General features: G+C 49.8%; 1 protein-coding gene across 1 annotated transcript in view; it reads left to right on the top strand.

Annotated features, from left to right (window-relative positions):
- The window catches only part of GTF3C1 (general transcription factor IIIC subunit 1), a 21143-nt gene extending 2719 nt beyond the window's left edge, over positions 1–18424 (top strand). Inside the window, exons 5-36 of the mRNA XM_015811951.1 lie at positions 205–301; positions 1473–1596; positions 1926–2084; positions 2925–3040; positions 3178–3471; positions 4795–4937; positions 5136–5289; positions 6039–6142; positions 6477–6631; positions 6759–7013; positions 7441–7586; positions 7849–7946; positions 8189–8285; positions 9083–9260; positions 9428–9569; positions 9882–10017; positions 10536–10617; positions 11072–11260; positions 11557–11714; positions 11861–12003; positions 12369–12450; positions 13052–13164; positions 13512–13574; positions 13928–14021; positions 14423–14595; positions 14804–15088; positions 15318–15583; positions 15753–16027; positions 16464–16950; positions 17272–17311; positions 17751–17940; positions 18176–18424. Of these exons, the coding sequence (XP_015667437.1) occupies positions 205–301; positions 1473–1596; positions 1926–2084; positions 2925–3040; positions 3178–3471; positions 4795–4937; positions 5136–5289; positions 6039–6142; positions 6477–6631; positions 6759–7013; positions 7441–7586; positions 7849–7946; positions 8189–8285; positions 9083–9260; positions 9428–9569; positions 9882–10017; positions 10536–10617; positions 11072–11260; positions 11557–11714; positions 11861–12003; positions 12369–12450; positions 13052–13164; positions 13512–13574; positions 13928–14021; positions 14423–14595; positions 14804–15088; positions 15318–15583; positions 15753–16027; positions 16464–16950; positions 17272–17311; positions 17751–17940; positions 18176–18397 (5260 nt within the window). The 3' untranslated portion in view covers positions 18398–18424. The remainder of the gene's footprint in view (positions 1–204; positions 302–1472; positions 1597–1925; positions 2085–2924; positions 3041–3177; positions 3472–4794; positions 4938–5135; positions 5290–6038; positions 6143–6476; positions 6632–6758; positions 7014–7440; positions 7587–7848; positions 7947–8188; positions 8286–9082; positions 9261–9427; positions 9570–9881; positions 10018–10535; positions 10618–11071; positions 11261–11556; positions 11715–11860; positions 12004–12368; positions 12451–13051; positions 13165–13511; positions 13575–13927; positions 14022–14422; positions 14596–14803; positions 15089–15317; positions 15584–15752; positions 16028–16463; positions 16951–17271; positions 17312–17750; positions 17941–18175) is intronic.
- Positions 18425–18457: the final 33 nt, after the last annotated feature.

Genomic DNA, 18457 nt, shown 5'->3' with positions numbered 1-18457 from the left:
GACTAAGGGAAATACTTCAAGAAAGAGAATGCCTGTTTTATTACAGAAATGTGCTTCTTGGGGTCTCAGAAACCCCTTGAGGAAATTAGCAGAGGGCCACGAGTCTTGGCAGCAGTCGGTTTTTGCAAGGTGTGAGTTTCCTTATGAGGGTAGACAAGACAGTGGCAATATAGCGTTTGCTCATTGTTGCCTCTTGGGTTTTAGGAGGAGCAAATACGATATTCTTATGGAGAAGCTCTCTGGCATGCTGAGCAACCGGCCAGGTCAGATGGAAACACTGGGCAATATAAAGGAGGAACTGGTAAGATTAAGGGCTTTTGAAATCAAAGACTGTGCATGTGATCTGCCCCTTCAGTGGGCAGAATCTTCAGACCTGGCACCTGTTCTTCAGAGCCTCAGAAGCATTAGAGAGATCTATCTTTGAGACCACATGAATCCTGGGGATTTTCTTCAGCTGAAAGGTGGAAGTTCAGCTATAGGATCTCCAAGAGCACCCTTATTTTATTTCTTTATAGGCTCCCTGCCTGAAATTCCACATCTCTGTTTGTCCTCTTTCCACTTTTTTCCAAAAGCCTCCTATCCTGTTGCCAAACCTTGGAAGTTATGGGCACAAAAGTACTCCAAGCCCCATTTCTCCAGGTCTAAACAGTTGTTGAATCCTTGCTGTTGCTAGGCTCTTGGTAGCTAACTCAACTGAAAGCAAGATTCCCATCTTCAATACAAGTTAATGAAAGAGTAAAATATAAGGTTATAAGTATCATGGCAACTAGGTTCGTTTTATTTTACAACCCAGCATATCTTTTAGTCTACTGGAGCAGGTTTTCTGTTCTGTCTGATGAACTGGCAAGCTTGTTGCTCTCTTCCTGAATAACCGAGGTGGCTGTTTTTCATGCGAACTTTTATGAAGCTCTGAATAGGCACTGGTGGAGGTGGGAGGAGGGTTGTCCAGGTGTTCCCTCATTTCTTTATTGGATCCTTACTTGTATGGATGAACCAGAGTTCATCAGTTGGTTGAGAATATTTCCGGACCCCTGGAGGCCGATTCCACATTTTTGTCAGCACCAAAAGCAGGACCTTCTCAAAGCAGACAGTATCTTTGTCTGGGGAACCCCACAGAGAATATTCTGCCTTGCTTTTCATTAAATTGTTATTAATGCAGGATTGTAATAAAATACTTGGAGAGGTGTTTTTGAATAGCTGCTGGTAAATTAAAGTTATTTCCGTTGGAATGGTCTGTGTGTGTTTGAGAGAAAGAGAGAGAGAGAGGGCATAAATCACAAATATAGCTAGAATGCAAAAATAGCATTAACTTTTCATTTACTTTGTTCAAAAATGCATGAATGTGGGAAAATTATACTTTGAATGTATCTTAATTGACTGATACTGGGCAAATGGGATAGCTTGGCTGATTGAGAAGTATACACATTAACAGAAGAGTTCAGTGTCCTCCTCCTCCTCATGCTGCTGCGCAGGGACTCTGTGAAAAAACCTTTAAGCGCCTCTACCAGTACATGCTGAATGCCAACTTGGGCAAGATGGTCTCTGTTCCGCTGCAGGATGTGTGCTCTGACGGGAGGCCTTTCAAGACAAAGAAGGGTAAGCGAGGGGAAGTCACTTGGGACAGCCCAGGAAAAAGGTGGAGCGGGGACCTGTGATGTTCCTGAGGATTCAGAACTGCCTGGGGGGACATAACCAAACTTTAAGGAAGTCACAGGGTTGAAGGAAATACACAGACCGGAGTCTCCCTGCCCTCATTTGCCTCTTTGGCATTGGAGTTGGCTCATCGGTGCCTTTGGGAGATGCTGAAATCAGGAACAAGCGAGTGGTGCTGAAGCAGAGTCTTATACTGCTGTGATGCTGAGGGTGGAGATTATGCAGTCTGTCTGCAGCCATTCCTTAATCCTTTTGTGTTTTGTCATTCTCAGGAACACAAGTCATGGTTCGTTGTTTAAAGCTAGTGAAGGAATATCAGAAGAAGGTGGCTGACTTTCATGATGATGATGATGAAGAAATGATTGCCAAAACTGTGCAGCCTGTGGACATTGTGTATGAAAAGGACATGCTGGCACAAGCATATGAGCTGAGTGGGTATTGTCTGGGTTGCTTTTTCTGTGCCCTTCAGCTGATGCCATCTTGGTTGCAGGGTGGAAACAGGTGATTTGGTCATTGTGGCAGAGGGACTCTGTCAGGACCCACTTCAACTAATCACCCAAGAAAGCAGAACTCTTGAAACAGGCATTGTCTCAAAAGGAACTTTTATTAGGGACTAGTGACAGTAGGGAGTGTAAGGTGAGATCTGAAGAAAAGCCCGTGTGAATGATATAATTAAAGCAAGCAATAGCGAAAGTTACCAACATAATCCCCCATGCACGCCCTCCCCCCAACAGAATGGCAGGCCCCAAAAGAATAGAAGACAAAAGAGAATAGGTGAGCGGTTTTGGGGTCTGCCATACAACTCAGTGCTAAATTTGCCTAAGCAATGAAGTCTAGCCTTGCTTAATTTTTAAGTGCAATTTGAATTGTTTTGGATTTGAATTTTCAAAGAATATCGAAGATATTCTTATTTATTTGCTTATTTATTGGGTTTGTAAGCCAGCCAGTTCTTGGCAATATACCATGTAACTTCACAGTAGCATAACACAAATAATATATGAAGTTTTCTACTTATCCAGTAAGCTTCATGGCCATGTGCAGATCAGACTCACGATGTGAGTTTGGCACTTAACTATCTCTGGCCTTGTTAACCTGCAGGGTTGTTACCCTCTGAATTAGCCATGGACCCTTCTTCCTAGCTGAAATGTTTAATCCCAGATGGGATAGAGATTTTGCCACATGTCTGCCCAAATCTCCTGACTCTCACAGAGACTGTTCTGAGCAGGATTACCAGCCCACATTGACTCATTCTCAATTTCTCTACCTCACAGTTGAAAGCTGGGGGACTAAAGGTATTTCTCAGGCAGAACTTCGAGCTGCAATGAATGTGGGAAAGCTGGAAGCCCGCATGCTGTGTCGCTTGTTGGAGAGATACAAAGTGATCAAGGTAATGTTCCGGAGGCCATTTTGTGGTCAGCAAAAACAGGGGAAAGGATTGTCTGCCAGCTTTGCCCTGTTTCCCAAGGACATTTGGAGAGCTTTGAGGATAAGGCAGAGGTGACAGCTGTGCTCCTTTTTGTTCAGGGGTTCATGGAGGACGAGGGTAGGCAACGCACAACCAAATACATTGCAGGGACGTATGCAGAACAGAGCGATCTGAGCCAGCAGTATGAGCGGGAGAAGGCTCGGAGTGAGAAGCTGGCTCAGGCCAGCATAGCTTTTGCACCTGGTGAGACTTTGCCTGGAGAAGGGCTCTTGCTGGCAGAGGAGGAAGAGGAGGAGGAGGAAGAAGAGGAGGAAGGGCAGGCAGTGCTCCTGGAACTGGAGAAGGAAGAGGAAGAGAAAGACGGTGCAAGGCAGAAGAAGGGCAATGCACAGGCCCAGCCCGGGCTTGGTTTTGAAGGAGGAGGTGGGCTTTGCCAGTCAGCAAGAAAGAAAGGTACTGAATGTGCTTTGCATGTTGCCCAGGCTGAGGGCATCAAAAGTGTTGAAGGTCAAAACTGTTTCATTCTCCCTAGGAAAACCCAAATCTTACCTTGGGGTGTCTCTGGCCACGTCTTGTCTTTATGGTATCAGTTTGTGCCAGGAACCCCTGTTTCTGCCCTTCTTAACACAATCAGTCTAAACCTTCCTCTACATTGATTGAAAATTGAGTTTGGGGCGCTGGGGAAATTGCCAGACTCTGAAACGGGATATCAACTGAGATGAGAGAAGTCTCAGAGCACTTTCCAAAAATTTGAAGTTGCTCAGAGCACTTTCTTCTGTTATGGTCAGTATAAGCTCATAAACATACCTAAGACTCCCACCCCGTTCCCCCTCCCCCGACACATACACAACAATAACCCTGTGCGGTGGGATGGGCTGAGTGAGAATGACTGGCTGAATATCATCCAGCCACCTTTCCAGCGAAAGGGAAGCTTAAAATCACTCTCTTCTGGTTTTTAGGTCAGTGCCTTCTCCACTATCCCAGACTGACTGACTATATTAAAATAAAAGATTATCAACCATGTTTAATGGCAGATTGTTTATCCAATTCTTCTTTTCTTTGGATTCAATTCCTTGCTCAGCAAAGAGGATGGTTGGAGGGGGCTCCCTTCCCCTTCACTTTCAGCAGCAAAGCTCTGTGGAAGCTGCCTGAGGAAGCCACTCACTCGGGGTGTCCTTCTTCCCAAAGCAGCTAAAAAGAAGAGGTCATCTCTGCTCCCTCTGGAATACTTGGAAGGCAGGGATTCTGCTCTGGACTGGCTCAGGTCAGAAGCCAGCCGCTCCAACTGTGCCCGTTTCAAAGCTGTCTCTGGTGATGCAGCCGTGGTTGAAGAAGTCCTGCCTGAAACCCTCAGAGTAAGAATCAAAGGCTTGCAAGCTGGTGATGGCAAAGCCAGGCAGGGATATAGCGGGGGATGGGACAGTGGTCTCCCTTTAGCCCCTGTTTAGACAGTGGAGAAGGGCCCCAGAAAGAGCTTCCCTAGGCACAGACAAGCGGAGCCGAGCAGACCTTGACCCACTTGAGGTTGAGGAGGACTCTTCTCTGGTCCAGGGCCAGGTTGGCTGTCCTTGCTCTCTTTTGTGCTGTGGCTATTTTCCAGGGAAGCTTTCACAGGGGACCCCACTCTGGCATTCTCCTCTTGAAGATGGGACTCCACTGAATTCATCGGCTTTTTACCAGACTTTCTTACACACAGTTTTCTGACTCTGCCCTAGAAGAGTTGTGATGAAAAAAAGAGAGAGAAGAGCTCACAGGCACCGCCAATGGAGCGATCCCATGAGACCTACCGCCTGCTGAAACGTCGGAACCTCATCATCGAGGCAGTCCAAAATCTGCGCTTGATCGAGAGTTTGTTTGTGTAAGTCGGAGTGGCAGACCGGCCTGCCTGCCTGCCTGCCAGGTAGCAAGCAGGGCCAGGTGGCAGAAATGCTTGGCAGATGTGCCACCCCTTTCCCTTCAGGTCCTCGTAAGCTACCTTGAGGAGAAGAGCTGCTATTGTGATGATTCCTCCTCTCCTTCTGCCAGAAAGGAATCCTCAGTTGGTTCCTTCTTTCAGGCTTCAGAAAATGATCATGGATCAGGAAAAACAAGAAGGGGTCGCCACCAGGTGCTGCAAGAAATCCATTGTTCGCTTAGTCCAGAAGCTCTCCCAGGAAGGCCTTCTGCGCCTCTTCCGCACGACTGTTATCCAGGATGGCGTCAGCCGCAAGGTAGCCCTCCCTTTCTGAAGTGCTGGGAGAGAAGCTTCCTGGGTAGGCAGAGCAAGGGAAGAACCTGCTCTTTTCCCCTCAAGGGGCTAGTTTTACCCTTATGGAGGAGTCTCAGAGGCTGAATTCCAGGGAAGGAGGCCGCATACGCAGGGCTCAGCAAACACAGCCCCTGCCAGTTCTTCCAGAAGTTTTCTTGTCAAGTGCTTCAGATTTTTTTAAAGGGATTTTTTTCCCCTTTTCAAATAAACAGTTGAACTTTGGAATAAGGGAGCAGCCGGCGTGCCGCCTGTTCTCTCAGGGAGCATTTGCACACTTGCATCGGGGGGGGAGGGGCTGCCTCTGTGCCGCTTTGAGCCCCTCTTGTTTAGCTTGCAGAAGCTGGAGCTGTGGGGTAAATTTGAGGAGGCCTCCCCCCATCTTGAGGGCTCTCTCCCAACTAGCGAATGGAAAGACCAGGGAACTCTGCTGCTTCTGCCTTTGGGGCAGCTCCTCTTTCATGAGGAGAGAGCCAGTTTGGTCTAGTTGTTAACGTACCAGGCTAGAAGATGGGAGACCATGAGTTCTACTCCCGCGTTAGCCATGTAAGCCGGCTGAGGGACTTTGGGTCGGTCCCTCATCCCAAACCACTTCACAAGATTGTTGTTACAGGGAAAATAGGGGGAGGAGATTATGTTGATGAGTTTGCTTCCTTGAGTTTTGTAAAAATAATAAAGGTAGACACAAATAAATGTGGATCCTTTTCTTGACAGGTTGAATTTGTGGTGGATCCATCTGTGACTCCCGGTGACCCCCTGGTAAAAAGCGCCATTGAGCAAGTGCGTTTCCGGATCTCCAATTCAAGTTCTGTGAACAGGCACGTTCTCAAGGATCTGGGGGGGGGGGAACCACGTGTAGAGGTGCGACCCTTCTGAGGCCTAAGAGAAGCGAGGGCTCAGAAGGTCGGTCATCCTCCTCCCCCCCCGATGGGGCTCCTTTTCCTGGGAACGGGGCCGCGCGGACTCTGCTTGCAGAGATTTTGAGGGTCCTCCCTTCAGCAGCAGCTTGCCAACTGCCCCTTGTGAATAGATGGGGAGGGGCTTGCAAGAGCTCTCCCGACCTTGCTGTTCACTGACGGTAGTGGAATTTCTGTCCAGGCAACAGATTTTTGAGGCCAAGATTTTGCTTCTCTTGTTCTCCCTAATTTTCAGGATCAAAGTTCAGCAGACGTCTCCAGATCCAAAAGAACAGGAGCCTGGAGCTGGGACCACCGTGAAGGAAAGGAAAGATTGCTCTTTTTCTTGCCAAAGTGAGATAGTTGGTGAGAAGGTGTGCATCGCCAAATTCAACTACCATCCCGTTACAGGTAACAGGAGACCTTTTCTGCTCTGCCATGGCTTAGTGGGAGGAGCTTGGGGGCTGCAGTTTGAAACATAGCAGCAGGTGTTTGACTCTGGATTTCTGAAGGGGAAACAGCATCTATTTCTTTTCAGTGCCGGGCCTTGGACGCTCCCTGGGCTTCCTACCCAAAATGCCGCGCTTAAAGATGACCCACATCTTTGTCTGGTACCTGATCTATGGACATTCTGTCAGCTTGCGGAGGAGGAACCCTGGCTGTCACATGCTGGGAGAGGACACAGGCTGTGCCTCCTCCTGCTCTCCACTTGACCCGGCAGATGACAAGGAGTCTCTGCGAAGCCCAGAGGTTCCTGCCCAAGAAGGAGATCTGGAGCTGGGAGAACAGAAAGGTAAGGATCCAGCTCAAAAGCAACAGTTGAAGGATTTTGCACAACCCTCGGGAAATGTCCCCCAACTTATTCATAGTTTAGCCAAGGCAGCCTTCTCTCACAAAGCTATATCAATTCTGGCCTGCCCATCTCAGTAACGTGCAGCTTTCTGCACAGGGGACACAGTGACCTCCATAACGTGTCCTCTCTCATTCCCTCTGGAGTCAGTTCTTCTGTCCCCAACCCCAATTCAGGCAACCACGCCTTTCTGAGCTGCTATCATGGTCAGCACAGTTCCCAGTGTCCCTGTCTGTCTGCAGCAACCTATTAAAGGCAAGATGAAAATGGTGACCCTCCATTTCTGGGGTAGGCTGAAAAGCAAACGTATCCTGAACATCCCGTAGGTAAAATGGCCAGAGCCCTGCACCACTTTCCTTTTTCCTTGCAGTGTATGTGGATGAGGCCTCCTGGAAGCGTCACATCCCTCCTCAGCCAGTCCACCGGGAGTTTGGATACGGCTGGGCACTTGTTAGTGACCTTCTTCTGTGTCTGCCTTTGTCCATCTTTGTCCAGATAGTGCAAGTCAGCTATAAGGTGAGGGGCTTCGAATTAAGAACTGTAACAGAGCCTCCTCTTCAGGAGCGAATGCACTTGAAACCGCGTTAGGCCTAGTCCTTTCCTGGGAAGGCAGAGGGCGGGGGGACTAGTGGGCCTTCAAAGTCCTTGCCAGGTCATGCATCATAGGCTGGAGTCAGTCTCCTCCTTGATGAACTTTGGGCTTAGCTCTCAGCTGCAGGACGAGGTGGATTAAGGCTCGGTCGCCAATCTTGCATTCTGCTATATGAAATTAATATAGGTAGATAACCTGGAAGATTATTTGATGGACTCTGTGAGGAAACATACACTCATCAGAAACCTTCCCAGATCGGTTCGACAGCAGCTCCTTTACAAGCGGTGGGTTCTGATTCATTGGGGCTCTCCTGGCAGTGTTTGATTCTAGTTGGATGTAGAATTTGGGCCAGAGTAGCTCACTGTTAGCACTTGCCCTAAAATGACCCTAGGTACAAAAATGTCCTTATCTTTGATGGGATGATTTTGATAGTCAGAGGGTGGAATGTTACATTACCATTACTTATCCTTTGATTAGCTTTATTGATTGATTCGAATAATTTTCAACTGCAGTCTTATCACTACAGGAGGTACATCTTTTCAGTAATGGAAAGCCTACAGCGGTTATGTTATATGGGATTACTGCAGTTTGGCCCCACAGAGAAATTTCAAGAAAAAGATCAGGTAATGTGTGTTATTATTTCTGTATTGTTTTTCTGAAACCGAATGCTATGCTGAATTATTTATAATTAAGGCAAGAGAAACAACATTCTTCAGGGAAAGAGTTTCCTACAAAAACAACGGTACCCTGTTCTGAATTGAAGACTAGCAGGCTGATTATGACAGACCTTAACCGGAAAAAAGTTCTCTTCATCAGATGCACAAAATATGATATTCTAAAGATGGTTTTGATATTAGACTACAACTGAAACGTCTGCTGACTAATTAAGCAGAAGGTGTTGGCATCATCATCAATTAATGCTTCATGCAGGATAATTGATTTATGATGCGCCATCAAATTGGTATTGCCTTTTAGGAACCATGTAGATAGGATGCTACCCCAGCATGCATCTTCAGGGCTTTCAGTGGTTCACCTGTTGCTGCAAATGAGTCCATCCATCTTGCTACTAGCTATTCTGTGCTCCTTCCTTCCCCCTCTCCCAGCTTTACGAACTTCTCGGGAGCTAGGCCTTTGTATAATGTGCACTGGGCAAAATAGGGCAATTTGAGCTTAGTCATCACATACAAGATGAGCAAACCCTTACAATACGATGCTCAAACTTTAAATGAAAGTGGGGCTTTCCAAGAAATACATTTTAATAGCTACTGAGTGACCAGGTGCCTTTGCTTGTTTTAAAATAAATCTGGATGCCAGGATTACTGGTCTGCCCCTTTTCTGTTGCCTGAATCTAGAGATCTGCATGTTTGCATTCATCCTGGCCAGAAGGGGCTTTGGTCTGAGCATTTTCAACCTCATGCAGGTGTTTGTGTACTTGAAGAAAAGAGCGGTGATTGTGGATACCACCATCTGTGAACCCCATTACAACCTGGCTCAAAGCAGCCGCCCATTTGACAAGCGCCATTATACCCTGAGCACTCTCCAGGATGTGGAGAACTTCTGGTTTGACCTGCAGTATGTCTGCCTCAACACACCCCTCGGTATGATGCTGGCAGCTGGTCCCCAACCCTGCTTCAGATACTGGTGGCTGGCCATCCAATTCTCCATCCCTGGCATCTGGCTCTTCCCTGTCCCCCACTGCCAGTGGATCGGTTTGCATCTGGCTGCTCGCTTTGCCTCTGCTGATGGCATCTGTTGGTTGCTTCAGGGATTATTCGCCAGCCCCGTGCAAAAAGGAATGGAGCTCCAGCTGGGGAGGCTGACACTCTCTCAGAGGTAGCGCTGGAGCAAGAATCAGCAGCCCACAAACACAACCTGGAGCGCAAGTGTGCCATGCTGGTGTACACAACGTATGTCTCCCCTGCTGTGAATGGTTGTGGGAAGGACTCAGTCTTCCTTTGCTTGGAGATGGGTTGAGGAAGCAAGCTCTATGCCGTCTCTTTCAGAGGGGCCAGAGGGGCTTCTTTCCCTTCCCCCAGAGAGACTGCTCACACTTTCTGTTCTGCTAACAGTGGTGGGGGGTCCTGGTAGAAACGTGGCTTGGTTCCTGGGAGGGGGCAGGAAAAGGACCCCAGATTCCTCCAGCTCCCCCGGATGGAGGACGGATGCCCTTGAGACTTGGGAGAAGAGTTGCTCACCTGGTCGTTTCCTTTCCCTCCCAGAGGACGCCGAGAGGTGGAGGATGAGGGCTCTGTCCCGGGGGACGGGCTTGGGGCAGGCGGTTTAGACTCCAGCTTTTACAGCCACTTGAAACGCAACTGGATCTGGACAAGCTACATCATTAATAAGACTAGGAAGGTGAGGCTTTTCTCCAAAGCTGTTATTTTTCTCTGTCCCACTTTTATTATATTGTTATTATATGGAAGTAGACTTTTGGGAATGACAGTGCCCCTTTTTCTGATAAATATTTGGATTTCTGCCTTATTCTTGGAAATCTCTTTTTAACTGTCCCAATTCTGGTACAAGAAGGCGGCAGACTATCTGGATCCCTTTCCGTCGTGAAGGAGGCTGGGAACCAAACAGAATGCACCACCACCCCTCTTCAAGTTCAGTACTTTGAAGTAACTTGGGGGCAGTGCACCCTCCTGGTCCTGCTAGACTTCTTAGCAGTGTCCCTCCCGTCAGCTGTGGATGAGGGTGGGCATCGGGAGGGATCCTGTCCCAGTGGTTCCCCCTGGGGGAAGGGAGAAGGTAAAGAAACATAAGGGCGAGGGGAAACTCTCCTTGTTAAATTAGTAGTTTTTCTGTCCACCATCCCAAATCTGTTCTTTAACAGCCTTTGCTCTGTTCTTCTCCCACTAACTCTTTACCACCAGGAAAATGCAGTTTCTGAAGCCGGGCACCTGGTCAGGCTGCAGACCTTCCTGCCCAAGCGCTCCCTGCCATTTGGCCCAGGAGGTGAGGGGACAGAAGGGGGGTTGTGAATGCAAGAACTACAAGGATGCTTAACGCCTGGTGAGCAGTTTAGGAAGGATTTCCTAGGATGCCTCAACCACAGAATAGAGCAGCAGAGGCCAACCTCAGGATGGTTTTTACACTACAAGGAGATACATGGCTTCTATGATTGCTAAATAGGAACGGGTCTGATCAACTCGCATTTCAGTGACCAAATTCTCTGCTGATTTTGATTTGTGTATGGGTTGCATCTTGCTTCCCTTCAAGTTGAATATCAACCTGTTGAGCACTATGTTAGTCTATTCCTAAAACATTGATAGCAGAGGGTAGAAAGCAATTGCAGGGATTATCTCTTCAGTCTTCGAGTTCCTCAGCAAATTGGCTAAGAAGAAGACAGCCATGATGCTGTGGGTTTCCATCCTCTGTGTTTTTCTTCAGTATTTCTTGTCACCCTCAGGTGCCCAAAGTGCTCTCTGGAAAGAGAGTCTGTTAACTTCAGAACCTGCTCTACAGAAAGAAGACCTGGCAATTGAGAAAGAGGCAAACCTGAACAGAAGCCAGAGAGTGAGGGGGGGGAAGAGCCAGAAGAGGAAGCGGCTGAAGAAGGACACAGTGAAGAGGACAAAGAAGAGGAAGAGAAAGAGAGGTAACACAACAGCAGGAGGCTCTTGGTGCAGAGCTCATCTGCTCGAGAACACGGGGAACTTTGCCCAAGTCAGACTTCCTGGCAAGTTCTTGTGGTGGTTGGCCTTTCTGCTCAGTTTACTCTTTTAGAATTCTTTGGATTTAATTATTCATTGCTCAGAATTGATAGAATGCCCACTTACTACAGCTCTGGGCAGCATGCAGTTAAAAATAATCTCAGGCAGAAGCTCTGTAGTGGCATGGATCGGTGCCCCGCTTGTGAATTAAACTTTGTTTGCTTTCTCTCCCTCTGCTCAGACGAAAATCCTGAGGCGAAGAACCAAAAGCCACGCTACCACGATGAGGTGGACCGAAGGGCCCTGCAGAGAATGACCCGCCTGCGTGTGACATGGACCGTGCAGGAGGACAGCCTGCTAATGCTCTGCCGCATTGCAAGCAACATTCTGAATGCCAAGGTACTGGCTGGCGTCAGCCAGGCCGAAGAGCAGCGAGTGGAGGCCCGTCCTCTTGCGGCATCGCCATTGCCAGGTCCTGGGAGGGAGTGGAGGCGAGACTCTGAAGCTGAGCTGCACCTGCCCAGCTGCTCTTTTCCTTCCTGCAGGTGAAGGGGCCGTTTGTCCCCTGGCAAGTGGTCCGAGACATCATGCATGGCAGCTTTGAGGAATCGCTAGACAAGACTTCTCATTCTGTTGGACGGCGGGCCCGCTACATTGTCAAAAACCCCCAGACCTACCTCAACTATAAGTGAGAGGCTTTACTTGAAATGTTATGCATTTGCGGAGGGGGGGGCGCTAATTCTGATCTCCCCTCGGCTGCTTTTAGCTTCATCAGGGCTTTGCTCTCCAGGGCTCTGATCTCCAGCAAACAACTTGCCTGGTCACCCACTGATCCATGGCTGCTGTCACTTTCTCATCTTCTCAGAGTGGGCCCTTGGCTCCCTTGGGGGAGAAGCCGGGCTGCCCCAGGATGGAGCCCAGCGCTGCTGCCTGTCTGTCCAGACTGTGGGAAAGACTCCTGGGTGTGCCTATGGGGAGGGGATGCTTTCTCCAGGAGGACAGAGCAGTCCAGAGGAAAGTTGCTCCTCAGGTTGGACTTGTTATCTTTTGCAGAGTTTGCCTTGCTGAAGTCTACCAAGACAGAGCCCTGATTGAGGACTTCATGAACAGGAAGAGCGACTACCAGGATCCCAAGGTGAGAAACGTTGCTGGAGTTCATTCTGCTGGATTATTTCCCCAGAAAGGCCAGTGGGCTTCAGCACCAAGACCCAAGCAGAAGCCTCAGTTGCTGTCCCACCTCCAGCAGAAGCCAAGGACAGCCATTCATGAGAAAGAAGGCCAGGAGGGGGAGGGGAGAGAGCCCCCGGGCCAGCTAATTCCCTTCCTCCCAGCAGCCAATGGGCAACTCCCAGACTTGTTCAGGTCGAAGCCGTGTAGCCTCAGACTCAGCGTGTTCCTGCCAAAGGAGGTGGGCAGCTGCAGCCAAGATGCTGAGTTCTCAAAGGTTCTCAAGCTCGGCCCCGGTTTCAGTCCGCCTACAACTGCTCCCGGGGTGTTGGTGCTCTTGAGGCAGGATTGTGGGGGAGGGGGAGCAACAAACACTGCTTGCCTGACCTGCTTGTCCCATTTAAAATCCTTTGGGACGTTAGCTTTCTCCTGCCTGGAATTCCTAACCAATCCAGTCCAACAGTTGATTCTCTCATCTATTTGAAAACTGAGGAGAAAAATATTTCAAGTTTGCTACTGCCCAAAACTGCATGTTCCTAAGATAGGATTTCTGGTGTTCTTGTGAAAAGGTTTGTTCTGAAGAGTTCAAGGACTTTGTAGAGAGACTGAAGGAGAAGTTCAGCTCCACGCTGGGGATTCCCAGGCCAGCCGTTCCAGACACCTTGCAGGAGCTTTTCCTCAGGTGGGTGGCAACCTTTGCCAAGCCTGCCTGTTTTTAGGGGTCTGCGTAACCAGGGGGGCAACTGCCTTTGTTTCTCAGTCCCTGGCCGGTTCCTCTTTCCCAGGCTGCCTTTTGTTCCGCGGGGAGCTTGAGTAGACGGCTCAGGGGAGAATGTGCTGTGCAATTGGGCAGACGTGGCTTGCGGGCAGGGGTGTCTGTTGCAGGGAGCAGGGGTCATTTTCAGCCCTTTGCTGCTATGCAGTTGCTTTCCAGCTCAGGAACAGGGCAGAGAATTCCCCAGGGAAGAGGCCAGGCCCCCATTAGCACCCAGCCTGAGGAGAGTTGGCTTCCTTCTGGCCTTTCTCCAGGTTCCGGGTTCTGGCTATTGGAAATGAAACCAGCTGTGGCAGAAAAGAAGATGAACTCTGCAGGTGAGGCTGCAGGTGCTACTCTTGGGACTCTCTGCTTGCAGAGCCCCTTCCTCAGGAGAGACAGACGCCCATCCCAACACCCAGCTCCCATAAGAGGGGCTTCCCGTTGATCTCCCTGCTTGAGAGTTGCAGTCAGACAGAAGGGTCGTTGAAACCCAGATACCGCGGATCTGCTCTGGCTGGTGGGTGGGCAAGCCAAGAGGGTCGGGCTAGGGCTCTTCCCTTCAGAGAGCTGGACGGGGGCTCTGCTGAGCCTGCCCTGGCTTCTGCGTTCTGGGCCATAAGGATGCTCGAACTGAAACCCCAGAGCCAGGCTTGGGCTAAAACTGTGGCTTCCCTCCTCTTCCTCTTAGCGTGGCTGACATACACTTTCTGGTGCTGCAGAACCTGATCCAAAGCACCCTGGCCCTCTCCAACAACCAGATGAAGTCCTTCCAGTCCTTCCAGGTGAAAAGAAGCAGGCTGGACTTTAGGGGTCTAGGAAGAGCCATTCTCTAAAGCATACCCAAAAGTGGTGTGGGAGATAGAAACCTGATTTGCTCTGCGGCAGAGAATGCATTTGAAAACTCTGCAAATGTTACTGTTCTGTCCCACCCCAGAAGTGCACCTATCGGTCAGCACTTGGACTCCCCTTTGCCTCCCGCAGTCTACTTCTGTGACGCTGGACCTAGGAGCGGCCCTGACTGTGCAGAGTCAAGGGTTAGGGTGAGGGTGTTGGCCAGGCACCCCCTCCTGTCCCCGGCTAGATTTACAAAGTAGCTGTAAAGCATGGGAGGGGGGCCTCCTCCACCCATAGAGGGGAGTGGGGGAGCTTCAGAAGGCACTGAAAGGGGCCTTTCCTTCGGCAGACCTTCCGCCTATACCGTGACTATCAGGATGACATCCTAGTGAAAGCTTTCTTGGATTGTCAGAAGAGGAGCTTGGTGAACCGCCGCCGGGGTAATCACTGCCTGGGCCCCAAGAAAAGTCGGGCACTGCCCTTCGTACCCATGTCTTACCAGCTCTCTCAGAGCTATTACAGGTTGGTGCCTTGCCTCTCCTTCTATCCTGAGTTGGCAGGGCCAAACGTGAAGGATGTGTAACCAGCCAACTGGGAAGCGGTTTTACCCAGGGGCTCTGGCGAAGAGCCCCTGCTTTCCAGAAATCGGGGAACCCCTTGTCTCCTGTTTCTGAGGTAAGTCCTGTCTGGTGAGACAGTTGTCCGTCTCTTCTTTCCCTGTACCTCCCAGAGTGTTCACCTGGCGGTTTCCCAGCACCCTTTGCAGCGAATCTTACCAGTTTCTCTTAAAACTCAAAGAAGCTGGAAAACAGGATGCCATTTCCAGCTTTTCCTTTAAGGATCAAGACAATCTCCTTGGGGCCGAGATGGTAACGTTTCCTTTAGATGGGCCTGGAGGCTACTGCTCTGCTCTGTTGGCCCTCTTCTCTCTCGGCCTGGTTTCTGTAGATGTTGCAATCCCGGAGCAGATTGTTGTGGTTGACAGCACCATGGTGGAGAATGAAGTCATCAAGAGGTAGGAAGCCACAGTGCCTCCAGGACATTTTCTCCAGCCAAATTTGGGTACTTGGTTTCAATTAATGTTTGTCCTCTGCTTTTCTAACTGAATTTCTCAAACCGTTAATTGTGCCCTGCCTTTCTCTTGGAAGGTAGGCTGGCTGCAATTTTCTGCAGGCTGAACCAAGCATAAGACCAGCCTTCTACTTCAATCCTGTTGACATTTCACTCCTCCCTGCCTCTTGTAGCCTAGGGAAAGATGGGCTGGAGGAGGAGGAGGAGGAGGAAGACGACGACGATGATGATGTGGAGGAAAACCCAGTGAACAAGCGGCAGATTGAGGTGAAGGCCCGACAGGCTTCACGTACTAACTACCTGCTCATGAGAGGCTACTGTGCCCCAGGGATCATCAACACCCGGAATTTGAGTCCCACAGACAACATTGTTGTTGATTCCTGTCAAGTGAAAGTGAGGCTGAGAGCAACACCTGCCCAAAATGGCCTCTTGGCTGAAGGTCAGTCTCCTGGGTAGAGGCGCTCTTGGACAAGTGGCCCCACAATAGTTTCTCCTTTGTCCTGTTTCAGAAGAAGCCATCATGTGGTGGCCTCTACTTGCCTTTGACCTAGGTCTGGTGAGTAGCTGCACTTTCTGTCAGCTGAAGGATGTCTGTTTTGCGTCTACAGTCCCATCTGACTTGGAGAGCATGCCGGTTGGAGCCTCTTGCCTCCCCAGTTCCTTCACCAAATGTCTCAGGGTCCCAGAAGAGGGTGATCCAAAACTTCAGTTGCTGGACCATTACAGTCACAGCTCTGGAGATGCTGCTGCAGCCCTTGAAATCTTCTCTGCCATAGAGGCCACTTCACACTTTGGGGTAGACCAGGTGAATATCGCCAGGCAGTTCCAGCATTATGAAGAAGCTGTTATTGGGCGCACTCGAGTCTTGCGGCAATATCTTCAGGTTGGTATGGGCAAGGGAGGAAAAAGCCCAGAGTGGGCGCTCCTTTGTGGTCTCCTAACCAAACTGCTGTCCTAGAGCACTGGACAGTTATGCTCATTCTCCCCCCCTCCCCCCATGGTTCTTAAGTTGTGTTGGCTGGGAATGGGTCCCATTGTTAGACCTTTTTTGGATACATGGTGTATTTCTCAGATGGAAGTTGATTTCTTGTATATTTTATCTGGTTGCCTTGTTTAAAATTGTGAGCCATCCAGCATTGTCTTGGGAGTCTGGCAGCATCTTAATCTAATGACATGAACAAATGCTGCAGTTAAACACATTTGGCTCAAATTGGGGAGGATGAATTTCCTGATCTTTTGTGGATCAGACGCCTTTCAATATCTGGCTGTTTTTCACCTACGATCTTTGTGGGTCATGACGCCCCTGTCCTTCCATTTAGGATCTTCTTGATTTGGAGCAGGTGTTGGAAGTAGGTGGAAAAACTACCCGGCTGGTGGCAAAGAGATTTGCAAGTCCGTGGCTGTTGCATTCTGTGGGTCTCAAGGACATCAGTGAGAACCTTTCAGGCAAAGAGCCGCATGCAAAGAGGGACCGTGCTGAGCAGGAACACGAGGAAGGAGACGCTGCCTCCTCTGCTGCAGCGGCAAGAGGAGAGCCAGCCAGGAAAAGGTCAAGAGGAGAGGGGGGGGAGGAGGAGGGGGTTCCAGAGACAAGGGCTCTTTCCTCAAGCTCCCCATGCTGGGAGGAAGCCAGGACCCCTGCGGCGCAAGGAGAAGCTGCCACGCAGAAGTGCAGTATGGGCATCCCCTCCTGTAGGAAAAAAGCCCCGGCCCTCTCTGGCAGAGAAGTCTTGGATGGGGGAAAGCCCAGCCAAGAGCCCCATGAGGATTCCTTGTCATTCCAAGAGGATAATGAAACTCCCAGCGGTAAGCCTGAAGCCCTCCTGAACTGAGACCCTCCAGAATGGAAACAAAGATTGCTCAGAGGGGTTGGAGAGCCAGCTGGCTTAAATTTGGCACGCAGGGCGGTGGGCAGGCCCTCTTCCCCCCCCCCCAAGAAAATCTCTTATCAGCACATCCCATTGGTGATCCTTGTCTCGATGCTGTTCAGCACTCCTTGAAATGGAACATAAGACACTCCCCACTCAGCTAAAACTTGTTCAGTAGCAACTTTGATGATCACACTAATTATTCAGTAGAAATAAGGTGGTGTTCCTGTGGTTCATGGTCTTTCTTGCTCTTCCCTAGGATGTGCGGCAGGGCAATCTCTTCAGGCTGAAATGAGACGGTAAGCGTGCTGATAAAGCACACGTTGTAGCAGTTGTGTTTGTTGTGCAATTGGGAAACAAGGATAACCTGAAAATAGGTGCATTAAGGCCTGGAATTCACATTAAGGCCTGGAATTCTCAACTTGCTGAGTTATCATTGGAACTGCAACAGGAGCTTCTATTTTTCGCTTAGTTTTATGCAGAGGAAGCTCTGTATGAAATAGCCTTGCCTGGATTAATTTCCAGGGTTTTATGAAAGGTGTTCTGTGCAGATATGGTAGAAGACAAAGCAGTCTCTAATTTGATACAAGATGGGAGGAGACTTGGAGGTAGGACAGGCAGGACATAAAGCAAAATGACAATGTCGCAATGCAATTACTGGGTGCATTTTCACAAACATTTCCTGATACCAGAAGAGAGGCTATTTGCAACCACAGTGAATTGGCTCATTCTCCTCAGCAGGGATAGCATCTGCTTTGTGGGGCGACCTTGGCGCATTGTGGATGGCAGTCTGAACAAGCCAGTCTGCAAAGGGATCATGGAAGGGGTGCTTGGCCACATTATGACAAAACCTGGCATCACAGAAGCGGCCCTGCAGCACCACTACCTGGGCGTCTTGCAGCCAGTGGCTCTCCTGGAGATCCTACAGGTAGGTGTGCTTGGCAAGGCAAGTCGTGTAACAGTGGCTGCTTATTCTTAGGAATGTGAAACTTCAGAGCCAGAAGGGCAAAGAGATTTGGGGTCTGGCATGAGCACCATCCAAAACCACTTTCCCAATCTGGGGCGACCCTTTCCCTGACCCCCAGAATGCCAGAAAAAGCTATTATGTTCCCCAGAAGCTGACCTCCATGTCTCGTTGCCCTTCTCCCTCTTCGTCCCTGAAGGCTCTGGAGTCTCTGGGCTGCATCAGGAAATTCCACTTTGAAAGGCTGGCCGCTGCCGCGCTTTTCTCCAAGCCTGCCTGGGAAGAAGCAATCGCCGGCGGCAAGCTGAGCGACGCTGCAGACGCTTTCTACGAGCCGGCCATCGACTGCACCCTGAAAATGGGCAGGGTCTTCCCCTACGAACTGAACTGGAACAAGTGGGGTCCGGGGGCGCCCCTGTGAGCTCCGGGGGCAAATAAAGCAACTTTATTAAAGCGACTCCCGGCTCCCTTCCTCCGCTGC

This window comes from Protobothrops mucrosquamatus, unplaced genomic scaffold (genome assembly GCF_001527695.2).
Source record: "Protobothrops mucrosquamatus isolate PMUCROS unplaced genomic scaffold, P.Mucros_1.0 scaffold60, whole genome shotgun sequence".
Lineage (NCBI taxonomy): Eukaryota > Metazoa > Chordata > Lepidosauria > Squamata > Viperidae > Protobothrops > Protobothrops mucrosquamatus.
The sequence above is the reverse complement of the archived record's forward strand: the minus strand, read 5'-3'. Positions and strand labels throughout refer to the sequence as shown.